This window comes from Rattus norvegicus, chromosome 3, assembly GCF_021556685.1.
Source record: "Rattus norvegicus strain SHRSP/BbbUtx chromosome 3, alternate assembly SHRSP_T2T, whole genome shotgun sequence".
Taxonomy (NCBI): domain Eukaryota; kingdom Metazoa; phylum Chordata; class Mammalia; order Rodentia; family Muridae; genus Rattus; species Rattus norvegicus.
The window spans coordinates 150,242,267-150,259,875 of NC_141536.1; the positions used below are offsets into that span (position 1 = coordinate 150,242,267).

The following is a 17,609-nucleotide window of genomic DNA, read 5'->3' on the forward strand; positions in this document are numbered from 1 at the left end:
GGATAGCCGAATTTTCATCTATCATAGCAGGAAGTAAACAGATAATATCTTTAATCAATAACATCAAAATAGGGCATTGTGTAGTAATACACCAATTCCTGGAAGAAATGGCTAAGAACTGAAAAGCAGTCACCCCCGGGGCAGAAAAGGGTGGGCTTGTAAATCATGGGGCAGGGAAGGGTTTTGCTCTTTGATTTTCTAACTATGTGTATTTATTAGTTTGAGTTTTTAAATTAAAGAATAAAAAGGTTAATGGATCTAACACGCTGTCAGCACCTGCATATAAGAATAGACGCATTGTACTGTGTTCTCTCATTTTGTTCATCTTAGTAATTCCACTCCTGGGGATTCTTTTTTTCTATTTAAAGGTACAATAACAAAAGAAAAACATGAATAAATCCATTATAGCTGATTTCTTTATAACAACAAATAACTGGAAATGACCCAAATTTTCAACTATATGAAAATGCTGAAAATTATGCAAACACCTGATAGAATCTTAAAAAGCAGCCATATAAATTTACTATTTCAGATGGCTACACATTAGTTAAAATTACACACACGAGAGAGAGAGAGAGAGAGAGAGAGAGAGAGAGAGAGAGAGAGAGAGAGAGAGAGTATTTAGACTGTAAAACAGAATTCTGATAGAGTCAGGAGAATTAATGTCTACTTTGTGCTCCTTACACTAAGTCCTCTGCACTCCAGAGTCCTTAAAGGGATGTTTCACTGCTGTTTGGCTCACTGTGTATAGGATTTTGTTTGTAACCTCCCAGACTTGAAGCTTCTTTTTGAGCTGTGGTACTTGTTGTACTTCACCCTCACACTTCTGTTCAGACAGAAGGCTCCACCACACTTGAAGCCACTGATAGCCAAGGTAATGGGTATTTAGGATCCTCCTCTGTGTGTCATCAGATCCAGCATTTGCAATGTTTTTCTTTTCAACTGTGGCACTTTCCCCAACTAATCAGTAAAGATACCGATGCAAAGCACAGGACAGCATGGAGAAACTCTCAAGACATAGCACATTGAAACCTGTGTGTTTCTATTCACCCCTCAGTGTCCCCTAAAGGGATAAGATAGGTGGCTTCTTTTTTTACTTTGCTGCAAGGTTATAAAGGTAAAATAAAAGGATGTCTGGGACATTGCCAAACCGTAGCTCCTACCCTGAGCAACAGGACTCAGTCAGGTGTAGCTGGGTGTCTGTGACTCACTGCTAAAATCTGGATCTCAAGTTTTGGTGTGCATTATAGAATGTTTTGGAAGTCTTGCTAAATTCCAGGTTCAGTTTTGGGTGGGGCTTGAACACTTGCAGTGCGTGTGCGTGTGTGTGGTATATGTGAGTATATGGGTAAATGTGTGTATGTGTAAAGGTGAATATGTATGTACATGTGTGCACATGCCTGAAGAGGTCAGAGTCAGTCAACACTGGATGTCTCCCTCTGCCACTTTTATGTCCTTTCTCTCTCCCTCCTTCCTTCCTTTCCTTCATCCCCCTCCCTTTCTCTCTCTCTCTCTCTCTCTCTCTCTCTCTCTCTCTCTCTCTCTCTCTCTCTCTCTCTCTCTCTCTTTCTGTCATATTCTCTCATGGAAATGGGAGCTCCTGGATTGGTTTGGATCGGATTGGATTGGATTGAATTGGATTGGATTGAATTGGATTGGATTGAATTGGATTGGATTGGATTGGATTGGATTGGATTGAATTGTCAGCAAGCCCTATGTACCCTCCCATGTCTGCCTACACATCACTGGGGTTTCCAGGTTGTGTCATCACATCTGTCTTCATGTGGGTGCTGGGATCTGAACTTAAGTCCTCATGCTTGTGCAATAAGCACTTTACCAATTGAACTATCTTCCTGGAACCTCAAACATTTGACTTTTAATGAACCTCCATGTAATACTGACAAATATAATCCAAAACATATAGACACAAACTTTAAACAAAACCAACAGGGAACAAGATGAAGTCTTTGGGGATAGAGAAACATTTCTCAACCCAAGGCTACTCCTCTGCTTTGTTCTTATCTTGGAATAAGGCCACTACTGTCATAATATCCTTCTCAAGCTGTTTAACAAGGTTGCCCCTGGAGTCAAGACCTCAACCAAGCTTCCCAAGTGAGCTTCCTGAACTATGAACACTGACAAGACAGCCCTCCCCCATCCTCCTAAGGCCTAGGTGCCAATGCAGAGGCTGCCCTTTTAGGTTCCAAGAAATTATGCATTCGTTATGGAGGAAATTAACACCTCAAAGCAAACTATAATTAGGAATTCTTCAATTCAGTTTATGCTTTTTCAATTAGGCACTCTATAATTTTAATCATGGGAGCATTAACATGTTTCTGTAATTTATATACCTGTGGTATAATTAAGCCTGGGAAACACATTGCTCCAAACCTGAATGGAAGTGATTGTTGCCTCTCACACTCACAGCTCCACAGGTCCCCGACAGGGAGACAGTGCCAATTTTAAAGGAGCCACTTGTACGCTGTGGAGGCCAAAGAGAACTCTCCTGGTTTGGGGCATGTGTGCTTGTCACAAACCATGCATTGTCTTTGAACATTTTGCCCATGTGTCTGTATCTGTACCCCAATCTTTCTACTCCTTCCATGACTTTACAAATATGCCACTACTGGAAACTGTTTTAGACCATTTATCCCTGGGAAATAGATTCAACTAAGCAGGAACAGGGTGCCCCAGCAGAGGAGTTGTTACCTGTGAGCAGTGGGAAGCAGATGGTTTGGAAATGGAGAAACAGAACAATAGACTAACACTTATCCTGGACTCGTACCCCAACCCTCTCCAACCTCAGTTCTTCTTCCCACTTTTCCTGACTCTGTTACTCATAATTTCAGCTTTCCCTTCTGGCCACAAAGCCAGCCCTGAATCCTGCGTGCACAGTAGTTCTCTTGGGAGTCTGAGCAGTTTTGCCAATTCAAGGACTTCAGAGGCACACTGAAAGTTTTTGTGCTTATTCAGACTGAACCTCTGAACTTTCTGAAGGTTAAAAACCTTCGTTTTTTCCCCCTCGTCTTCCTACTCTCCCCACAATAGCAAATTCAGATTTGCTGACTGCAATGAAAGGAAAAAGAACATAATCAAAACTGGCCCAGGGGGACAATGCATACAGATTCGAACCCAGCCGAGTGACGCACCCATACCGCCACAGTATTTTGGCACTCAATATATTTTGTCTGATCTAAGAAAATATAGAACTTTTTTACAGAGTAAAAGTTGGAAATGGATTTGTTTCTCCCAGGCTGCTTCAGCCCTCTATAAAAGATTACAGATTTGTTTGGGGTCTGGTGTTCAGCTTCACCACACATCCATCTTCTACCTACGCCCTAACATCTGCATAGAGGCAATATATTAAGATTCACCATCAGCACGCATCAACACAACATGAATTATTTCAGACACCAGTCATTGTCATCATCATCAGAGAACAGGGCTGTGTTTCTAGCCCCTGTGTAGACAGGAATAGAGGAGTACACTGTCAGATTCTAGATCAGCTCGTCTGAGCTAGCGCTGTTATCCGGATGCTGAAATACACTGCCATAGAGACACCGGGTTCTGAAATCTGCAAAACCAGCCATGGTGGTACCCAGATAGAATATAAAACAGCTGCTTCTCACAGCATAGCCATGAGCAAAGATCAGCACCATGGAGAGCCTACCTGATTATCTGTATAGGCACCTTTCTCCCCCGGGCCACCTGTTGGTTAAATCACTAGTACTCAAGGGTCAACCAACAGGATCAGCATCACCTGGGAAGATATTTTAAAGGCAGTCTCTCGGGCCCCATCTTTTCATCCCTGGACATGGCCAAGAATCTGCAAGCGGACTAGCTCTCCAGGTAACTATGCTGTACAAAAGTTTGAACCATATGGGAATTGACCATGTCTTAAACTCGTGCTTCTCAACCGTTCTAATGCTGTGACCCTTTAATACAGTTCCCCCTCAACTATAAAACTATTTTGTTGTACTTCATAAATGTAATTTTGTTACTGTTATGAATTCTTAATATCTAATATGCAGGCTATCTGAGATGTGACCCCTAAGAAAGAGTTCTTGGAACTCCCCACTCCCTATGCCGAAAGGGATCACAACCTATGAGTTGAGAACTGCTTGACATTGAGGGCCATTGGAGAACAGGTTTAGAACCTGTACATCATTCCTAGGAAGGTGTTATCCCTGGGGAAGGAGACACATGGTATTCTGAAGCTCCAGTTCAGTAGGTCAGGGTCTCAGCAGCAAGTGACCCAAGTGTGAGAATCATTATTCTTCAGGAACTTAATGTCTTATGCCAAGCTCTACTTTCTACTGTTGTTCTGTTCATCTCTCATGGAAAGCTCTCTGGACTTTATCTGTACCTCAAAAAATCCATGGCCTCTTCTCATTCAGCACAGCACAAGGGGAGATTTTCATGAGCCCCACCCACCCATCCCCACCCCATGTGGGAGGGTAAGCATCATAAAACCACATCTACTTATACAGCCCTCCCACCTTTCCATGGTCTGTTGGTCCCCAGTATATCTGACTGTGAGCTCATCTCCTTGAATCCATTACCACCCATACAGCATCTTTCCGCGGTTATCCCACAGGAAGTTTCGTTACTATGGCCTCCCTTCTAGCATCTTATCCCTGGACCACTATTCCCTGCTGACCTTTTTTTTTCTTTATCATGTCTCTGCCTTTATACAGACTCTTCGACAACAGTGAGATCTGATCTGTCAGGTCTCAGCATCTTTTCTAGCAGGTCTGTCCTCATAATTAAAAAAAAATTTTTCTTATATTTTGTTGTATACCTATGTACGTGTCTGTGTGCGGCTGTTCAGTTTCACGTGTGTGCTTGTGGAGGCCAGAAGAGGGTCCTGAACATGCTGGGGCTGGAGGTGCAAGCATTTGTGAGCTGCCCAAATATGGCTGCTGTGAATGGAGCTCTGATTCTCTGCAAGAGTAGCACAAGCTGAGCTCTTACCTTCACATTATTTTTGAGCAAGCCTCGCCCACGTTTCCGGTTCCAGCACTTTGATTAACGGCACTGTCTTCCTGTTCCTATTGTCCTCGGTCAACTTATGTATCTCTTACATTTTCTTATAATTTTTAAGACATTATATATATATGTGTGTGTGTGTATGTCTGTGTGTGGGTTTGTACGTGTGAGTGCAGGTGCCCATGGATGGCAGAGGTGCCTGATCCCTCTGGATTTGGAGTTACACGCAGTTGTGTCATGTCTGCTATGGGTTCTGGTAATTTAACTCTAGTTCTTAGCTTGAACAGTTTGTAATTTACCACTGAGCCATCCCTCCAGCCCTCTTCCTTATTTTCTATTAGAGGTTCTATTAGAACATTGCTTGTTTTTTTTTTTCTTTCTTGTAATCACTGTTTAACTTTCTTGTTTTATAAAGGAAGTTACAACACGGTCATACCGACCTGGGTTTCTTTCCACTTCTTCACAAGCCTGGCCTTCTCCCTCCTCTGAGATGTCCCTTGTTAGAGCATCACAATTCTCTCCTGCCATTCACCTCTGCACTGTCCTTGAGTGTGGTCATCCTCTCTGCTGGGTTTTCACACGCCATAGAGGTGCTGAAGTTTCCAAATGCAAACCTCTGCTCAGACGCCTCTCCAGCACCACAGACGTTTCGAGCTTAAATAGCCCCTGTGGTAGGAGGTGAACATGGCAACCACTCTCTCCCCTCATTCCTGGCAGCAACAGCCTCAGTCTCCATTTCTCCAGATGGCAGACAGTCCAAAATAGAACACTCTCACTCCTCGTGTTCCATCGACTGCTCCATTTAAAACGTTCGTCTTCAAACACCTGCTTTTCCCCTCCTCGGTTTGAGCCTGAGTAATAGAATCCAAACTCCCAACGCCAGAGACAGTTCTTGGTAAGCTGCATTGCTGGGGTGCAGAGGGGAAGGTAGAGGTGGGTGGGGCTGGTTTATAACGGGAATTCAGCAGTGTAGCTAGGGTGAGCTCAAACGAATGCAAGCCATCTATATTATTCAAGTGTCACCTTTCTTCCCTGGCGTTTTCCTGTGAAATCTTTCTTTCCTTAAACAGATAAACTTTATTACGTATATCCAAGCTATGCACGCTGCCATAGATGGGCGATAGATACATAGGTAGTACGATGAGGAGAGATGTGAAAAAATCACCATAGTGAAGCGAATCAAGGCATCTACAGTTTCACACACTTTGCCATTCGGCTTTTCTGCTTTTGTAACAAGACTGAATTATCCGTCTGCCTGTTGTTCTTTGGTTCAATGCAGGACTGACCCCTGTCTCCTTTGGTGGATTCATGCATCTCTAATTAAAATGGTATATCCCTTTACTGCCATACTTAGATGGTGGGGGGAAGAATACAACAGCGCACATCTTCCGATTCCTTATTTCCATTGCTGCTTCTTGTATCTGACTCCCCATGTTCCCTAATCCGGTGTGATACATTCCCAGCATGCTTTTGGGCATAGATACAAGCAGTGTTAGTTACTTACAGAGCTAAATCTTCTTACAGGTTATATGAAATACCTCTCATCGCCACCAAATGCTCGCTGCAAAGCGGGCCACACAGATCTCCTCATATTTAGTCCCTAGCAAAGGTGGCCCGGAGAACCAAGGGGAACTGAACAAAACAAACAGGGCTTAGAGAATGATTGTAATTGCTGCCTCTCATCTAACTCCTTGTGAACTGGGACTCACAAACTCCTCAGGCTGCCCCATGCTAATAAATCCTCCAAATTTTCATTTCTTCTTCCTAATTGGACACAATCAGATGCTGGTGTCTGAGAATCAGATGGTAATGATTCCAATTTTGCTCGCTGCAGCTCCATGGACCAGCAAAACCCTTCTGTGATTGTTCTATGTGCTCCCACTCAGGGCTGTGCTGTTATTAAAGGAATCCTGGAGGAAATTTGGCAATAGTTTTCTTTATTTCCCAGTAAAGTTTCTTCATTCTTTAAAAGTTGGCTGGGTCTCCAATTTGCACTGCAACTAATCACCGTGTACTTCAGAATGCGTGGCCCTAACTAGACGTGCCTGTCAATTGCATGAGGTCTGCAGATTCTCATCAGGGAGTAGATTTAACTTTCTATGACCTTTGGATGCCATTGGCAAGATACACTGACTTCTGGTATTCAGTCTTGTATATCTGACCTTACAGGCTGGAGCTGCTCCATGCCTATTGACACCATAATAATAGGTCACAAGTACTAACGCTCCTCATAGATGGCCCATGAGAAGTACCCAGGATGACTGTAATACCTACCAGGTCCCATCCTGTTCTTAAGCCTACTGGATTGTGATAGCACCTACAATGCTATTAACCTCACCTAAGGATCAGTACACATACAGTATAGGAACATCAGCTTATAGCAGGCTCAGAAGATAAACCTGCCTGTGGCTACCCAGAGCTGGGGGTGGAATGGGGCAGTCCTTCCTTCAATGGTCTGACTAGGAACAACCAGTTGCCCTAAACTCTTTTATGTGACCTTCATAAAAGAGTTTGTGTGTGTGTGCGTATTCACATATATAAATATGCATTATATATATGTGTGTGTGCTGTGTGTATACATATATATGTGATATACATATGGTATCATATACACATATGCGTTCCTACTTTTATCATCAGATAACTCGAGAATCACAGAATCAAGTACCTGGTCTAAATATACCCAGTGAAACTGCTGGATGAAGCTGAATCTGATCCTAAAAGCCTTTTCCATCCTGCTGCATCCAACTGGGAGGCAGATGTGGTGGGGAGAACATATTGGTCTCTGGTTGTGTTCTGACCTAGCTCCTGTCCCCAAGGAGCCACAGTAACTGACACAGACTCCACACACAAGTTCAGACAGGAGAAGGCTGAAGGCAGCACTGGAAGAGATGGTGCATTCTGCACTCAGGATGGAGGCAAGACAGTCTGGGATGTGGCCACTGGCCTGGAGGCTGGAAAGGTAATGGCATACCTGCATAGTGGCATCAACAGAAGCCAATCACACAGAGGACAAAATGTGGGCATCTGCTAAATATCCCTCCTACATCTCCTAACTAAGTCCAAACCCAGAGCAAAGACCTTCTTGCTTTGGTCCCTGTCTGCCTTCCTCTTCTGCCTCATCTCTTGCCCTGCTCACTGACTACCTAGGACCCTTAGGACATCCCATATGCTTCTCTTTATGGACTCTTAGGTGTCCTGATTCCTCTCAGTCACAACCCTCTCTCTTCCATTAAATACCCCTCAGTCCATAGACCTTAATTAGGCAGTGCTCCCTCTAGGAAGCCCTCCAGCTTCCATGCCCAGGAGGCTCATGCTGGATGCCTGTGCACTTAACTCTCAGGAGAATCCTTAGTCACACACATACCTTCATAGCCCCCCTTTGTCTTTTCCATACTTGTTTGTTCTTATACACCTGCAGTATCCCCCCAAAGGAGACCAACACATGGCCAACAAGTGCCTTTAGAAGGCTTGCTATCATTAGCCACCAGGGGAATGCAAATCCAAACTACAGGGAGGTATCATCTCTCTCTATTTAGAATAGCTGTTCTCAAATTGAATGAAAAATAATTCTGGCATGGATATGAAGTAATATAAACTCATAAGAAAATACAGGCAGCTTCGGTCTATGACCGAGCTATCTACTCCAGCACACAGTGCCAATAGAAATGATACGAATCAGCCTAGATGCTCACCAGCCGATGAGTGGATAAAGAAAGTGCAGTATATCTACCCAACAGAGGGCTACTCAGTCATAAAGAAAGATGAAATCCTGTCATTTGAAGGAAAATGAATGGAACTGGAGAAATCTATGCCAAACGAAGGAAGCCGGACACAAAAAGGCATGGACTGAATGTTCTCTCTCATGGAGAGACCCCAAACAATGCAGCATGGTGGGAGCTAGAGGTGGCATGCCAAGGGTAGATAGAGGGAGGTTAGCTTTGATCAGTGTGCGCTGTGCCTGTGTTGAGATATCACACTGTTCAAAAGCAACCATCATAAAACAAGCTGCTCCCTCTGTATGGCAGGAATGCATCAAGTGCCTGACAGTCACATGTGGTCAGTGGCGATCCGACCAGAGAGCTCACAAAGAAGGGCATCTTTGTTGTCTGAGAAAGATCTACCTGACAACTATTCTGTTTTGGAATAGAAGGAAGCTAACAAAATGCATGGCCTTAGCACTTGGAATTGACAAGGTAAGCATGATAAACACGCTGAATTAAATAGTCACATGCTTTACTGACTACATATTGGGGGTTTCTTTGTTTACTTTATTTTTGTATTTTTGTTTGTTTGTTGGGACCTACTCTTGGCTAGACATTATTCCAAGTTAAGGAGGCCCAGAAGCACCAAGACTTCAAGTGTATCATGGCCAAGACAAGGGAATCTGAGACAGTACCACAACAAACAGAAAACTCAAAACAAAGAGAGCTGACAAATGCATAATGCACTCATAACACAGTTTAAAAGCTCAGGAATGAACCAGGAAGGAATCACAAAGGTCACTGTTGAGTAAAAGCTGGTAAAGGGGCAGAGTGAATTTAAATGAAATGAGAAATAAGGTTAAGGGCAGATGCTGACAGGCCTTGAATTTCATGCTAAGAAGCTTGAACTTAATGCAATAGAAAACCAGTGACCCATTTAAGAATTTTAAGCAGGGAAGCTAACTTGATCCAATTTGTGCTTCCCAAGGACCACTCTAGCAGTGTGGTGGTGGGGGGACAGACCTGAGACAGACGTATGAGGACGAACACCTAGCCAGCCAGGAGAACGGGGCAGGTAAAACCGTACTTCCAACCAGGGCTGATTGGCAAATCAAGGGACAATGCTGCAGACTAAGTGGATGAGAGAGGAGAGACCAGGAAGGGATCCTTGCAAGAAGGTCTGCTGTAGCGGAGAGAGCGTCTCCCACAGATTTTTGTCGCAGAGACCCCCGCCTCACTGCAGGGACTGCATTATGGGTGATTAATTCATGGCCAAGTTACTTTCTTATGAAGGTTACCACAGATACATCAGCATGACAGGTGGGGCGTGGGGGAAGAAGGTTCGGCGTGTTCGAGTCAGAGCTGAATATTAGATTCCAGTCACCATTTGATTGATCTTTTAAGCAATTCTGGGATTCTGTCACTTAAAAACCAATAAATCTTTGAAGGCCCGAGGAGAGCAATACAAAAGCAATAAATCTCCATTGTGGAGTATTAGAAAAATAGGCCAAGCTGCCGAGCTGGTTTGGCCGGAGGGTGCAGGAACCTCATGCAGTCAGCTCCTTGATGGCCCCCCGCCTTCTTGCTCTGAATTCTCAGCCCTACTCGAAGAAGTCAAACCTGGGAGGCTTCCAAGGAGTGGGAGGCTGGAATGTAGCCCCATCAGCAGTTAAGAAGTGTGGGTTGGAGGAAGAAAAGACTGCCTAGAGGCCAGGAGGCCAAGGCTTAGGGATGGCTCTGTGAGAACTGCATATAAATACATAGAGGGACAGATTATAGGCTGGGGCTACGCCATCCAGAGTTACAGGACACCCCTTACCCACAATATCATCTCCAGCTGGCAAAAAGCCTCACAATACCTAAAATTCCTTCCAGTTTCCCCTGCCACAGTAGGACTTCACGTCAGAACTATTGGGACAGCAAAGACCTTAGAGTCTGATCTATGTTCAACTATCTATCCAATAGTGACAAGAGTTGTCGATGGCTCAGGATCTAGAATGACTGGATAACGGATCTCTATAAGAGATTTTCTAGACTGTGTTGAGGTGTAAAGCCCTATGCGAAATGTGGGCAGCACCATTCCACAGGCTGTGGTCTTGGATTCAATGAAGAGGAGAAAGGGAAATGGGTACCAGAGCTCATCATTCTCTGCTCCCTAACTGTGGATACAATGTAACCAGCTGCTTGGGTCTCCTGTGATCATGACTGTTCTACCTTTAAACTGTGAGCCAAAATAAAATTTTCCATCCTTAAATTGTTTTTGTCAGGAGTTTTGTTAGCATAGAAAGAAATTAATTAATCACTGGCTTTGTGTACCAAGACCCTAAAACAATTTAACACCTCAGACCTTAGACTTAAATTTCTCAGCTCTCTCTCTCTCTCTCTCTCTCTCTCTCTCTCTCTCTCTCTCTCTCTCTCTAATAGACATGGGATTTCCCAACTAATTTACCCACCAGAAAACTTAGATAACATGCCATGTAACAGAAATAAAAATATTATTAATTCTGAAATCTTTTCATATATTTGTATTGCATTTGTAATTTTGATTTGTTGGAGGGGAAATAAGGACACATAAATTTGAATGCCAGGAGACAACTTTCTAGGCATCAGGTCTTTTTGTCTACCATATGAATTCTCAGAAATTAAACTCATTGGGTTTGGTGGCAAGTACCTTTACTTGCTGAGCCATCTTGCCAGACAAATTTTTTCTCTTAACCATGGCTATTTTCAAACTGACATATAATATTTGTACTTATTTACAGGGTACAAATGACAATCCAATACCTGAACACACTGTGTATCATGGTTGAGTTAGGATAATTGGGCTTCTGAAACATGTCATTTCCACATGTTGGGAACTTTGACATTTTTCTAGTTATGTGAAACGTTATAAATTATTGTCTGCTACATCTACTGTACTATGTTAGCAGGCATTTGGATGTTTCTCTCAACAATTTTAAAATATGATTCAAGTTATCTTTGGCCAAATTCCTGAAGCAAGTTGGAGGTCGGAGATGGTTCCAGGTTGTAGACCATCCAGTTGCTCTTCTTAGAAGCTCCTGGTTTCCAGCGTACAGAGTAGCGCAGTTCCTGCTTTCCTGCATGTAGCTCATCTCTCCACCATGCCCACAGTTCCTCTCAGTCTGGACAGTCAGCTAACTGCATCCCTTCACCTGCATAATGGCTTTGTTTGCTTAGTTAGGTGTTTATTGTCTCACCTCCCTGATCTATTCTATGGCACACTTGCACCAGGATAAACCTCAAGAAGGAAGAGAGGGCTTCTCTTGCTTCGTGCTATACTCAAATCGGTGAGTTCACCTCACTACAAAGCAAGTACTCAATAAATACCTGTTGTGGCCAGCTGCCTCCAAGACGCAAATCCTATGCCCAGGGCTCATGCCCAGGTAAAAGAGGGTAACTGAGATATCTAGTAGTGTTCCTGCTCTCAGAACTGTTGTCCTGAAAGGCCTTCTCTATGTCGTTTCTTAGTCTCCTCCCCTTCTTGGCAAATGCCCAGGCACTGGTCTGAAAATAATTCCAGAGACAGAGCATACACCCACTCAGTGAACCAGAGCCTTGAGGAGGAAAGCAGCCAGAGATGTCTAGACACCAACCATTTTCCCGTTGAGCAGTGACATTTCCTTCCATTTCTCAAGATGGAAATGTCAGCAAACTATGCTGTGCAGACCATCCTCCTAGTAAGGTGGCTTGGCTCAGTAAAGTGAACGTGGGGTGGGGGTCGGAACTGGGCTTCAGTCTTGCCTGGCCTACTTGTTACGTGGCATACGTTTCCTAATCTTAAAACTGGGAGGAGCTTTACAGGAGCCTGATGAACAAAAAGAGAGGGCTGTGTGGCTGTGTAGATGATGGGTTCTCAGCAGTGCGGTGTGGTTCCTTCATTACCCTCGTTTCAACGCCTGCGCCTCCTGGTCTGAAAATGAAGATACAGTCTCACTGTCTATATGTAAAGAGGGCCATCCCCCAGTCTTCGGACTATGCAAAACCTCGTGCATTTCTGTTGCTTCATTCTGTTGGTCCCATCACATACTTTCTGGGTAGAGGTAAGTGAGGGATGAAAATGGAGATGAGGATGAACTCAAAAGCCTCCTTCTAGGCTTGTCTCCCAGCTCCCAGGGGCATGGAAGGCGATGTCACTAAAAAACCAATCACTAGTGGATCCCCATAACTCTCAAGTCAGCCTGAGCCTCCTAGAGAAACCCTGCTTCCTATCCATCTCCCCACTGCCACCTTGCTCTTTAGGTTAAAGCAAACTTAACTAGGCATGGGTGTTTCATTTTTAATAAGCTACCCTTCTCTTGGGTCAAACTGGACACTTGTAACAAGTCAAACCTTATACAGCTCCATGCCGCCTTCTCTAGGAGTTTTCTCTGCACGTCTATAAGTCCTATGTAGAATTCCATGAGGTGTCATAGCATTGTGACTATGTCATATGTCTGTCTCTGTTACTATAGCTTGGCTTCCTGAACAACAGCCCCCGCACCCCATTCATTATATAAAGGGACTTGGTCCATGCTTGTTGGACTGAATTGAGCCAATCTGGAAGTTCCACCTAACATTCTACTTATTTTGATGCACTGAGGGCCTAAGGCCTGGATTTTGAGCAAGCCCAGCAGTCAACACTGTTGCCTTGTACAAAGGGAACCTTGTTTAAAATGAATGACAACCCATCCTGACAGCTATGAATTTGCCCTGGTCAACCTAGCTGGCAAGATTAGGTTCTTGCTTCCTGGGTACCCATGTGAGCCTCAACAAACTCTTATTAAAATAAGCAGTGGGATACTGCAGGCATGGCACCTATGGGACTCTAGCACCTCATAGCTCTGAATGGAAAGAACCCCAAGGGCTCATCCTATCTGAAATCTGTGATCAGATTCTTTGGAGAATACAGAGCCATTTGTCTGTCTGTCTCTCTGCCTGCCTGCCTGCCTGCCTGCCTAACTATCTGCCCGCCTACTTGTCTGTCTGTCTGTCTGTCTGTCAGGGCAGTGAGGCAGGCAATTTCGCAAAAGTACTTACTGTGTTTAGATTTTCCACCCACAAACTACATTTTCCTTAATCATGTTCCAGAAGTTTCTCTCCCTGGCTATTTCAGGTCCCTATCAGGATGTTCCCTTTGAACTGATGTTCATGGTGAGGCTTAGAGTTGCTGACCATCTTCCTTGTAGAAAGTCTGGCTTCTGGCTTATTGAAGCCAGGCACACTGCCAGCCATGTGATTCACCTGGAGATGTGTACAGAAGGGAAAACCGCAGACCGTAGTTCCTCACCTGACAGGGGCTCCCCGGGACTGGGCAGGTTTGAGCATCACTGTGATGGTCGTATCTGTTTCATTGAGTGGGCTATCTGCATCATATTCGGGCATTGATGGAGCTGATGAAGAGAGAGAGAGAGTGGAGGTGATCAAGCACATGTCCCATATGCCCCCCAATGCTTCCCATTCTCTCTCATCCCATCCCCTTGATCACATCCCAGCAGAACAGAGAGGTAGTGAGTGGTAGTAAGAGTGCCATGACATCAGAACTCCTCAGTAAGGGAGGCCTTGGCTTCCCATCTACTTCTCTGTCAGTGCAATAGATTGAAGAGGGGTCAGGCAGGTCCATCATCAGAAAGTACCCCTCCTACCCAGAAAAAAAGGAATACGTGGGACACATAAGTACATTATAAAGATGTGAAAAGAGTCAGCCTTGTTATATGCATTTAGATGCAAATGAAAGGAAAGATGAATTAGCTCCATTTTTTTTTCACAAGACCCTTTCCCCCCCACAGGAGTGTGACTAAATCTAATCCTTTGAAAGGGTAATTTAGCCATTTGTATTATGAGCTATTAAAACCCACATCTCTTTTAATTCTCTTCTTTTTCAGTTTCTGAATTTAATCCTAAAGTTATAATCCCAATCAACGATTTAAAGTTTATTTTGTAACATGTTTATTGGAGCGCTATTTTATAAAAACGTAGAAACACCAAATATATTCAACCACAAGGGACTGTTTAATTAAATTACGTCCATCCAGTTGACGGAACATTATAATGAAGGCAACGCAGCAGAGTGGGAAATACTTATGGGATAAGGATAAGTGGAAACATTAAGCTACAGAAAATCATGGCTTCTGCAAAACCGCATGCAAAATACATATGCATGCAGACTAGATTGCATAGATATTCCAAAATATGGAAGCTGGAAATAAGCGTTCTACAGTGTTCCTGCTTAATGTTGTCAGGCAGGGTGGTGCACCCTGCTGGTAGAAGAGTTTGCAATCTTAGGCTACTGAAGTTTGGCCATTCATTCCTTCATCCCTTCATTTCTTCATCCCTTCATTCCTTCATGAGAGAATTCCTTCATTATTTCATGAGAGCCAGTACTGTGGATAACTTATACTGGTAAGTATTCTATTAAAAGTCCTCTCTCTCTCTCTCTCTCTCTCTCTCTCTCTCTCTCTCTCTCTCTCTCTCTCTCCCTCCCTCCCTCCCTCCCTACCTCCCTCCGACCCTCCATCCCTCCTTCCCTCCCTTTCTCACCCCTCATTTTCTTGCCTCCTTTTCTTCCTTCCACCCAAGGGCATGTTATTTGATGAACTTCAGGAAGTTTATCAATGTGGACTTTCCACAATCCAATAGCGACTTTATTGTCTAAATTGTTCCATTGCTACCAATGATAGTTGGTTCTGCCTCTTTGTATTTCAAGAAATTACCAAGGTTGCAAGAGAAGGAGTGCCAAGTGCAACTCCCTTTCCCCTCCACCGCTCTCTTTTCAAAAGAGATACCTGAAATCTTGGTGGCAATCCGAGTGGTGACTGGGGGTCCAAAGCCCTTGGCTGTGCTGGCCTTGATGGTGAAAGAGTAGGTAGTCCCAGGGTACAGACCCACAAAGAGGTGATGGGTTTCATTCCGGAGTTTGAACACTTTCCCCCTCTGGCTGGACAGGTCAGCACTTGGATCCAGTGAGCCAACAGCCTTGTAATTAATCTGTGTGACAAAATGATATACAAGCACATAAATGCTCTACTCAGTAACCAAGGGAACTCATTGAAGAGGGGCAGCAGGGGCAGGATGGAGAAGAGAGGTGAGCTAAACCAGCATGTGACAGATCTCCTTGGTACCATCCACTGTCCACACAACCACAGCCCTGAGTTTTCTACTGACAAGCCCATGGGCAACCATGTCTAGCACAATCAGAGCATGATATTTTAAGTTCTCTACACTCCCCCCAGCCTCTAGAATTTACAAAGAGGGCAGTTGTAGGGGAGTTACTCCAAGGGAGAGGAGACAGTAGCAGATAGGCATAATGTGGGTATCAAAGGAGGATGCTGGAGGTGAAAAGCTTTAATCAGGATGAGTGATGGAAGATGGGGAGATGGGAGGGGCTAACAAAAATGAAGAGGATATGAAAGCCATCTAAGGATGGGAACTTGCCATCATTGCTATCTCGTGATCCAGTTTACAAAACATAAAGGAATTTGCTGGCATATGCCTCCCATGGCGAGATAATGTCAGTTCTAGGAGCCAGTAAACAAATTTCTATGGTCCAGTAAACAAATTTCCAGTGGCAGGCATGGGGTACCTCTGTGGCTGTTGGTTAGGGAGAGTGTTCCTGAAGATACCACAGGTCTTGACTGCAAAGTATAAAGAAATCTAACTGGAATTGAGCTAGAAGCTCCCTTGCTACTGGAGACTTTTCACTGTTATTTCCAACAGTGCTATAGGCTGTTGCAGGGAGGAAAGACATTAATGGTTTATCCAGCTGTGATCTCTATGAACCACGCTACCAACCTGTCAGGGACAATACCTGCCCACTGGTACAACAATGGTATGAATGCTATATGAACAACCATGGACTTGAGTCCCACTCCACTAGAGAGAACTCATTCCTGGTATTGTATACCCAGTCAAACACTTGTGACTGAAGGGGTCCCCCAGGTGGGGAAAACTACTACACTGTTGCTTAGCTAAATTGGCATAACACCAAGCAGCCTTCTACACATCTATGTTTATACCTACACAAAATAACCTTAGCCCTAATTAGAGAAACCTATCTTTGCAGCGAGGAGCAGTGCATTCAGAACTTGTGGCTAGACAGGATGTGGAGAATAAATGATAACTAAAGGCTTAGCCTCAAATAAGACATTCATACTACGACCTAAGGAGGTGACTACAAAGATCATTACTAAGGTGGCGTGGAAAGAATTTAAGAGCCCAAAGACAAACAGGAAGGCTGCTAAATACATTCTTTCAAGAATGACAATATCATGCCAATCATGAATTCATTAACGCCCTAGCCAACAATCAGCTATGGACTAGGGAGAGGCTCACAGGGTCTTGCCACTTACTGCTCAATTACTGGCAGCTAACAGACTATGTCAGGGGAAAGCATAGTACCTAGTGGTGAGGCCACTGAGGAATCTACCAGGTTCTGATGAGTGAATCCACCAGGCCCAGAATCACACTTAAGATGGCCCAACTTAGGTGCAGGGGAACACAAAACAAAAGATATGAAATCTGGAAAGAGATCAGTAGGGAAGTAGGGGCTAGAAAGAGTGGTAGGAAGCTGAGAGAGTGAGATGGTATTCAGAAAATATATGCATGTATCAAATTGTCAAAGAAGAAAAGTTATTAGTACATTATAGTAACAGCAAAGCAAATTTATGTTATTACTATATTCTGCTGTACTGTATACATCCCACGATACTATTATTTTAGTCTGCTATCAACACAAAATATTAATGAGATAGTTCACGTTCTATAACCCATTTTAAATCTTAGAAATCTGGTATGTATCTGGTATTGAACATTAATCAGTTGAACTAGCCCTTTCCAAAGTACAGTAGCTCCTGTGTTAAAAATGCAGACCACAGGCTAGGGATTGCTCACAAGACAACTAGGGTTCAGTTGAATCCATGT

At 43.9% G+C, this 17,609-nt stretch overlaps 1 protein-coding gene across 16 annotated transcripts in view; it reads right to left on the reverse strand.

The window, feature by feature from the left end:
• Positions 1-17,609, reverse strand: part of Ptprt (protein tyrosine phosphatase, receptor type, T) — a 1,095,890-nt gene that overhangs the window by 259,124 nt on the left and 819,157 nt on the right. For all 16 annotated transcript variants that reach the window (NM_001108603.3, NM_001402009.2, XM_087653463.1 and 13 more), the window contains 2 exon segments: positions 13,981-14,083; positions 15,476-15,677. In NM_001108603.3, coding sequence (NP_001102073.2) covers positions 13,981-14,083; positions 15,476-15,677 — 305 coding nt within the window.